The sequence below is a fragment of the Elephantulus edwardii genome, unplaced genomic scaffold (assembly GCF_000299155.1).
Source record: "Elephantulus edwardii isolate Elephantulus edwardi_28Jun2011 unplaced genomic scaffold, EleEdw1.0 scaffold00197, whole genome shotgun sequence".
Taxonomy (NCBI): Eukaryota; Metazoa; Chordata; class Mammalia; order Macroscelidea; family Macroscelididae; genus Elephantulus; species Elephantulus edwardii.
In genome coordinates, this window is record NW_006399947.1 from 2,349,323 (window position 1) to 2,358,750 (window position 9,428).

A 9,428-nucleotide genomic window follows, 5' to 3' on the forward strand; every position below is an offset into this window, starting at 1 on the left:
TGAAGCTTCCATGGCTTCTGTGATTTCAAACACATCAGCTGATGGTAGTTCCTTATGTTGGGATCAGTGTCTCTGAAGTTTAGTCGTAATGTTTCCCGGTCAAAGGTGATGCATCCTGTAGAATTGGTGTGTAGACAGGCTTTTCTTGGCCAGAGGGCCGCAGGCCCGAGGGCCGGAATGGATGTCGCAGGCTTTTGGCGTCTTCGATTACCTGAGAAAATGGGATGGGTCTGCGGGGTCTGATAGCTGTCCTGTCAAACCCCACAGACCCATCCCATTTTCTCAGGTAATCGAAGACGCCAAAAGCCCGCGACATCCTTTCCGGCAGAAAGGTCAGAGGAGAGGCTATGAACTTAGAGAAATTACAATAGTTATAGCATAGGGTCCATGTCTTTTGCGCATAGTGTTGCTATGGGTCATGCTCAACTCAGTGGCACCTAACAACCACAACAACATTCCTTGGAAAAGGAACATCATGCTTGGAAAAGTAGATGGTAAGCAAAAGAGAGGAAGATCCTCAACCAAATGCATTGACACAGTTGCAGTAATGGGCTCAAATTTGTCAAAGATGATGAGAACTGCACAGGATAGGAGAAGGTTCAGATCTGTTCACAGGGTCACTATCAGTTATAGTGAACTGCAGAAAAACATCCATTAATGGTATAATGATAGAACTACCAGAAATTCAAGCTCAGTTTAGAAGAGGCTATGGACCTAGGCATATCATTGCTAATGTTAGATGATCCTGGCTGAAAGTAGAGAATTGTTGTACTGCTGAGTTGGAACCGACTCATAGCTGACCCTCCTGTGGCTTTTTAGAGGCAGTTAGTCTCATGGAAGGAGATTGCTCATCCTTCTCCCAAGGAGCAGCTGGTGGCCTCCAACAGCGTGTCTTTGGGCTTGCATAGCAGCTTATGGTTTAACTATGCAAAGGCATTTGACTTATACAGATCATAACAAAGTATGATTAACATTGAAAAGATTGGGAGTCCCAGAACACTTAATTATGCTTGTATGAAACCTATACCTAGATCAAGAAGCTGCTGTCAAAACCAAGGGAACACTGCAAGGTTTAAAATCAGGAGAGATGTGCATCAGAGTTGTATTCTTTCTCAATACCTATTCAATCTGTATGCTGAGCAAGTCATTCTAGAAGTTGGACTCTATGAGTGACATCTGGACGGCAGGAAGGCTCACCAACAACCTGTGTTATACAGATGACATAACCTTACTTTTTGAAAGTGAAGACTTTAAATCCTTGCTGCAGAAGATAAAAAGACTGATACAATAGCCAGAGTGCTCCTTGGAAACCAGAGTAAAGCCTACTCCACATTCTTTGGACATGTTGCTAAGAGAGGGTATTTATTGGAAAGAACGAGAGAAAGACCTTCAACCAGACAGACTGACACAGTGACTACAGTAGGCCTAAGTGTGTCAGAGATGATGAGGCTGGCACAGGATAAGTCAGGATTCAGATTTGTCGTTCAAGGGTCGCTATGAGTTATACTGTACTCGATGGCACCTAACAGCATAAATAGCAGTCAAATCAAAGGCAGCTAACACAGTCTAAGAGAACTAAAAAGCAATCCAACTTCCTTCCATATGATTCATAACGACCCCACAGAACAAAGTAGAGCCTGCCCCATAGAGTCTCCAAGATATAAAACCTTATTGACACTAACTGCCTCTTCACTGGGTGGACTAGTTAATGAGTTAAATGCTGAGTCAGAACATCAGCAGTTAATGTAAACGCGCGTGGTAAGAGTCCACACGGGTTATAATGGATGAGAAATTCCTGTTCAGGATCTCCGTGGAGGTCAAAATAAGGGTTGTCAATATTGGCGGCACAAAAGAACACTGTTAATGAGCTCTGGTAACCTAGCGGTAAGGAGTTGCGCAGCCAACGCAAAGGTAAGAGGTTCGAGTCCACTTGCTACTGTGAGGGTGAAAGGTGGGCAGTCAATTTAATGAGATTTACCGCCTCCGCAGTACCGCTGGAAGGTGAGCTAAGCTGTCAGTTCAGAATCCATAGCACACAACAACTTACATTTCACAGCCAACACTCACTCCACTGTGCTCCTTAACCGGAGAAGTAACTTTTTTTTCCTTTTTGCTTTGTTTTATGCTAACTGAAACAGCGAGTTTCGCAATTATCCAACATGAAAACCGCCCCTCCTACCTCGGCCCGCACAGTGACGTCACACGGCGACAACCTAGTCCACCCTGAGAATGCCACTACATTTCCCAGAATGCCTTGCCGGCCTCGCGCCATTGGTCTGCGCCGACGGAAATATACCTGACTGGCGGAAGTCGGGGCTTTCAGAAGCCGGAAAGGAGAAGAACCTAGATATGTGAGTAGACGCTGAGATATGGTAGGTAGCTTTATGATGCAAATCCCTCAGGAGACGGTCTCCTGGGAAGCGAAGACTGGTCAAACTTCAGACCGCTGCGTCCTTCCAGTACATTTGGAAGCCGGGAAGGACAAGTACCGTTCAGTAGGCGAAGTCTCTATACAACAATCTGATTTAGTTTCTCTTGGGACGACCTAAAACTGTTTCTGATTTTGTCACTGCATGGGGGTCCTTGGTGCGATTTGTTGCGACCAGAGGGTTAGGGTGGGACTGCTGAAGTTCTGACTCAGCATTTATAGCAATGATTCTCAATTGATTGCTCGTTAAAATCACTAGAAAAGATTTTTTTGAAAAATCGACCTGTGCTAATTCTGAATTGTGAGAGATAGAGTTTGGGGTCTGTATTTAAGGAAACATCCCCAGTCTTCTTTTGTGCCGCTAATCTTGACAACAACTCTTTTTTTTTTTTCTTAATCCCTTATTCTGACCTCCACGGAGACCCATAATAGGCCACCACCTCTACCAGAATTTCTCATCCATTATAACTTGCGTGGACGCTTACCACACGTGTTTAGGTTAAGTTGATGGTGTTGGCAGATACTCCACCAAAAACATATTCCTGTTCTTAGCATAATGTTGGAAAGACAATTTGTAGATGCTCACAGTAAATAAAGATTAGGGCTGTTTCATTTTCATTGCCTTTGTTTTAACTTAATGCTTGTATTTTCTACCCTGACAAAAAATGCAGCAGTGAAACGTGAATAATCACATTGGTATCTTTTTTTTTTTTTTTTGCCTTTAAGTTCAGGTGCCAAATTTGCCTAGTAAATGACCATCAATTAAAATGGCATTTGACATTATATATAAACTTGTGATTTCCAGCACCACCCTTCCCCCAGTCCTGCAGGAATTAATTCCCAGAAGCTGCACAGCAATCCCAAAGGTACTTGGTTTGAGGCCACAGAAGAATGGGTAGGCTCCTCCCATGTGAAAACCATCCAGAGGGTCACCTATTGCTCAGTTCTGACTCTGTGGTACACAATAACTAATATGTAACATTTTCTCTTTCCAGAACTTCAGCTTCACCTCCCCCACTGACTCCATCATGGGGGAGAAATCAGAGAACTCCAAGGTGCCAGAAGATCTGATCAATGGATTGAAGATTACAGATCCCCAGGAATCAGAGTGTACCAGCCCTCTGGTTACTAATCACAAAGATGAGCATTCCCAGAGCGAATTGGTCAAGGAGGTTCCACCTCTTCCCCAGGAGGACCAGGGAGAAGACGAGTGCTTTCACGATTGCAGCGACTCATTTGAGAAGGAAGAGCAAGGAATAGATAAGGTTGGGGGCAACACTGAGGATGTGAATTCCTCTGAACTAGATGAAGAATACCTAATAGAACTGGAAAAGGATATGCCCAGTGAAGAGAAAGAGGTAAAGACTATGTTACTTAAACTGCTTTTTAAAGTGAATAAATAATGTCGTTAATATATCATAGACTATTTCATCTATAGTGATACTATAACAAATATAAGTGGATGGCATTAGCATGTTTATTCACTTAACAGTTTAGGAAGTTAAAAGTCCAAATTCAGGATACTTGAGGAAGTCTCTCATTCCGTGTCTTGGTTCTAAAGAAAGGCCCTTGTCTCTTTCACATTGTAAACCCAGCAGTCTGTGGGGATCACCATATTCTTGACCTTTCCCTATGTCAAGGGGCTTCACAAAATGCAGGGGCCTTTATCCAAAGGATGAGACCCACTTCTGCCAATTCCTTCTTGGAAGGATGACTAAGGATGACAGAAGAAAAATTGATGCCTTTGAGTTGTGGTGCTGAGAAGAGTCTTGAACATATCATGCACTGCCAAGAAAACAAATAGGTCTGTCTTAGGGTAAAACCAAGTTTCTCCTTGGAGGCTAGGATTTTGAAGATCTGTCTCACATACTTTGGGCACATGTCCGGGAGTGACTTGTCCTTGGAGAGGGACATCATGCTTGGAAGAGTGAAAGGACAGCACAGGAGAGGAAAACCCCAGATGAGATGGATTGACACAGTGACTGGAGCAATGAGGGTTGATGTGTCAGAATTAGTGAGACTGGCTCAGGACAGGGCAGGGTTCAGAGCTACAGTACATAGGGTAGCTGGCAACTGGACAACACCACTACCTCAATTTCTCTACTTTTTGATCTCTTGTGAGAGAAGAGGTTTATTGGCCACACCCAAGGGAAATGCCCCTTGGGCATTGATTGGGACCAATCAGAATTGTGATTGGATTAAGAGTGTTACATCCCACTTTAATCCGTTTACAGTTATTTGACTTAATCAGATCATGACAGAATCAATACATATTTCCATTTTGCATCATTAAATGCATGTTTTGGAGGAACATTTCATTGTATGACATATAGGTATCTTTTAGTCTTTACTCCCTTATCATTTCTGTGTGGCTACTGAAATACCTTTAATGAACATTTTGTGGATAGAGTGTGGTGTGCTGCCTGTATCACCAAAGCACCTTATAGTGTTTTGTTTACAAAGGGCAGTGACTGAGGCCTTTGTCACTTATACCACATAGCATCCTTTGGAACAGAATTATTCATGGTAGCAGCTAGTATTTTTTTGATCCTCTACAATATGCCAGCCAGTTGTGTTTTTATTTCATTCTCAAAACACTCCTATGAGCTAGAGAGTGCTGTTTGTCTCCATAATGGAACAGAGCTAAGAGTGGTAAAATAACTTGACCCAAATCACACCTCATCAAATGACAGTACTGATTCTCAAATCCAAATCTTTTTGGTTCCAAAACCAAAGTATAATGCAAAATTTAATAGTAGAACCAGCTATCTTCTTAGAAAATAAATCCACTAACAGGATGTTCATGTCTTACATTTTTGGCTCTGAGGCAAAATTTTTAAGGGCCCACTCTCCCATCTTGATATCCTCTACATATCTTGTCTTCTCTCACAAAAAGTTCACCATTACAATATCTGTACTTATCTGCAAAGACCTTAGGGCTCACTCACTGAACAGCTTAAATTGGTAATGGAGTAAGATAATAAACGTTCAGTATTACAGTCAGGGTGGGGACATAATGTGAGAGGGACATTTTTATCTCTCCTCAGACAATTTTTATCAGATTTTAGCCACATTATGCTGGCTTCGTGCTGTATTGTGTCAGAAGAGGAGAAGGCAAAAATTAGCCAAGTTCTTGAGCTTCCTCAATAGGAAGAGCTCCAAAAATTCAATACTATTCAGTAACTTCAGAGAAAGGATTCCTCAGATAGTATATTTTAGTTAAGATATCTCTATCAGTGGTGTAGGCTTTTTTTACAAGCATTGAATGATACAACATCTATGCCAAATCGTCAGCATTGTTTTCTGGTGTCTTAATATCTTTTTCCCTTATATCAATAAATTTTATACAGTGACATCTACATTTGACAGTTGAGTCAGCATATAATGTTCTTCACACTCTTCCTCCAGTTTAATAAAACTGTGTCTCTTAGGCCACGAAATCAACATTTTATACTTCTTTTTATATTCTTAGGATGATTATTATTACCTGTAAATTTAATGCAGTCTAAATAATAATACTTTATTAGCTTTTTTTTCTTTTTAAATCTGAAGCTTAATGCACACCTAAGTAAAATGTTAAGAGGTCTAATGTGTCCAGTTCCATGAGTTTTGGCAAATATGTATACCTGCATGACCCACACTCTGAAATAAAGAACATTTCTATCATACCAGAAACTCCCTTTGTGCCCTTTCCCAGTTATTCTTCTCTCCCATCCCATGAATGCTAACAACCACTGTTTTGGTGACCTTTTCCGTTCAGTGTTTCCTTTTCCAGAAGTTCATGTAGGTAAAATCATACAATATTATTCACTTTCACAGTGTAAACATTTTCTACTTTTTTCTATTTGCATGTCAGTTAAAATTATAATTTAATCTGGAATTGTATAAGAATTTCTCCTAACTGTGAATTGGCACAGTGACTATAGCAGTAGGATGATGAGGTTGGCTCAGGATGGGACAAGGTACAAAGCCATAGGATTGTTGTAAGTTGTAGACAACTTGGTGTCACATAACAACAACCACAAATAACATACTGTGGTGATTGCCCTCTAATTTTGTAAAAACATAAGCAGCAACTCATAACCATTTGTGAAAAGTCAAATATAGACATGATTATCCACAAGGATGGATTTAGCTAATGGCCATGGCAAATGAGTGATTCTCAGAGAGTTGGCTGAAGTGAAGAACATGTCTGGAAGCAAGTGAAAAATATTACTATATTAACAGTATGACAGAAAGATGCTTATAATATTCTGTAGAATATACTTTGGCTTGGTGGTATTGCTTCTGTGGGTATCTTGTCACAGTGCAGTTTCCTGTGTCTCGTGCATCCCAGTATAGAAAATTATCTGCATAATTGTTACGTTGAAGAGCTCTGTCACATAGCCTTACACATAGTCTTCCCTTATTAAATCGTAATTGAGTGAATAATTTAGTCATCTTTCCCGTAAGGACCAGTGATAGATCTTAAAGGAGAGATTTTTTTTTTTAATCTCATCCTTTATTTTTAAAGTTTTAAAAATGCTGTACTTTTCCCCCATGCCAGGCATTGTCTGAAGCCCTGAAGTTACAGCATTGTTTCTGTTTTCACATGGGTATATTTCAGTTATCCCAAGCTACCAAACCCAGTCTCTCCACCTTCCATTGAGTTTCCAAAGCTGTATATCTTTACAGGAGCAGACTGCCCACTTTTTTTCCCTGGAGCAGCTGATGGGTTTAAACCACCAGCCTCTCATTTATCAGCCCAGTAAATTGCATATTATGCTACCAGGGGCTCCTTTATGTTGTGGTGGTGATGTTGCTCATTGTCATCAAGTTAAAACCAGTTTATAACTGACCCTCCAGTGGGTTTTCGTAGGCTGTAAATCACATGGGAAGTGATAGCCCATCTTACTACCTCAGAGGAGCTGGTCCATTCATACTGCTTGCCTCTGAATCAGCAGAACAACTCCTTTTACTCCAGGCCACCGAGCTCCCAGTGTTCTAGTTGTTGTTAGGTGCTGTCAAGTCCACCACAACTCATAGCAACCCTGTGAACAGGAGACCTGCACCCTGCTCTGTCATAAGCCATCCTCATCATCTCCAGTATACTTGAGCCCATTGTTACAGACTGTCATGTGTCAGTCCATCTTGTCAGTATCTTCCTCTCTTCACTGACCCTCCACCTTACTAAGCAAGATGTCTTTTTCCAAAGACTAGCCCCTCTTAATGACATGCCCAAAGTATATGAAATGAAGTTTCACCATCCTTGCCTCTAACAAGCACCCTACTTGCACTTTATCCAGGACATATTTGTTCTTTTGACAATCATGGAATGTTCAGTACTCTTCTCCAGCCCCACAACTGAAAGGAGTAAGTTCTTCTGTCATACTTATTCATTGTCCAACTTTCATCTGCATAGCAAGTAATTAGAAAAAAACCATTAATTGGATCAGGTACAGCTTAGTCTTTAAATTGACATCATTGCTGCTTAGAAATTTAGAGAGGTCTTTCACAGCAGATTTCCCCAGTGCAATATATCTTTTCAGTTATTGACTGCTGGTACCAAGGGTGGTGATTGTGGGTCCAAGATGAAATCTGACAATTTCAGTCCTTTCTCCATCTATCATGATGTTGCTTGTTGGCTCAGTGGTGAGGATTTTTGTTTTCATGGTTAAGATACAATCCGTATTGAAGTCTGTAGTCTTTGGTCTTTAGTAGCAAGCACTTCATCTCTGGTTTATTTTCAGCCAGCACAGCTGTGTCATCTGCGTAAGGCAGGTTGTCTTCCATTGATTCTGAGCCACATTCTTCATTAAGCCCAACTTCTTGAATGATTTGTTCAGTATACAGAATGAATAAGTATGGAAAAAGGATACAGCCTTTGCACACATCTTTCTTGATTTTAAACCATGCAGTTTTCTCTTGCTCTGTTCAGACAAGTGTTTCTTGATCTAGGTATAGATTTCACATGAGCACAATTAAGTATTCTAGGATTTTCATTCTTTTCAACATTAGCCACAATTTGTTATCATCCACACAGTCAAATGCCTTTGCATACTTGAAACACACAAATAGTCTGCTAGTATCCTCAGCTTTCAGCCAAAATCCACCTGACATCATCAGTGATATCCCTGGTGCTATGGCCTGTTTTAATCCCAGCTTCAGTTTCTCTTAAGGAGATATGTAAATTATTGAAACAATGTGATTCAGGGGTGGAGATTGGAAAGATGGAGGTTCAAAGAGAGCACTGTTTTGAATTGATTTATCAGAAAAGGCCTGTCTTGATGAGGTAGCATTTCAGCAGGGACTGGAGAAATGCAGAGACTAGGTAAGAAGGAACCAAGCATGTACAATTGGGTGAAAGAGTTCCTGATAAAAAGAGCAATTCAGATAAAGGCTCTAAAGTAGCACGAAGCCTAGTGTGTGGTGTGCTCAAGGAATGGAAGGGTCACTGGCTGGAGCACAGTGATCAAGGAAGAGAATGTTGCAGATGAAGTAAGCAAACGATTTTGCAAGCCATGGTAAGGAATGAAGATTATTCTAAGCTCAACAGGAAGCATAAATAATTTTAAACCAGGAAAAAGGCAAGTTATTTATATTTTAATAAGACTGTGCAAGTTTTCCGGTGACATAGTCTATAGGGAATTAATGCGGTTAGTCCAAAAGTGGCTCCTCTTTGCCAGCATGAATCCACTTTGAGCTTTACAGGATCAAAACGAGCAGTCTTCCTCTCATGTAATTTACAGCCTTGGAAATCAGCTAGAGGATCAGCTCCAAGGCAAAATGTTGGAGAGATTTGGGGGGTTTTGGTTTTTATTGTTGTTTTGTTATTCTGCTTCTTGTGCCTGGAAAGTGGGGAGAGGCACAGATGAAGACCAAAATTAGCCCTAATGTTGATGCAGTGATGACACTAAACGTGTGAGAAAAGGGAATGGTTTCAGGATGTAATTTGGAAGTAAAGTTAACAAGAAGTGTTGTTGTTATTGTTATGTGCCGTCAAGTCGCCTGCGACTCATAG

General features: G+C 40.9%; 1 protein-coding gene across 1 annotated transcript in view; it reads left to right on the forward strand.

The window, feature by feature from the left end:
- Positions 1 to 3,456: 3,456 nt before the first annotated feature.
- Positions 3,457 to 9,428, forward strand: part of TTC1 (tetratricopeptide repeat domain 1) — a 66,761-nt gene continuing 60,789 nt past the window's right edge. Inside the window, exon 1 of the mRNA XM_006897050.1 lies at positions 3,457 to 3,786. Within this exon, the coding sequence (XP_006897112.1) occupies positions 3,457 to 3,786 (330 nt within the window). The remainder of the gene's footprint in view (positions 3,787 to 9,428) is intronic.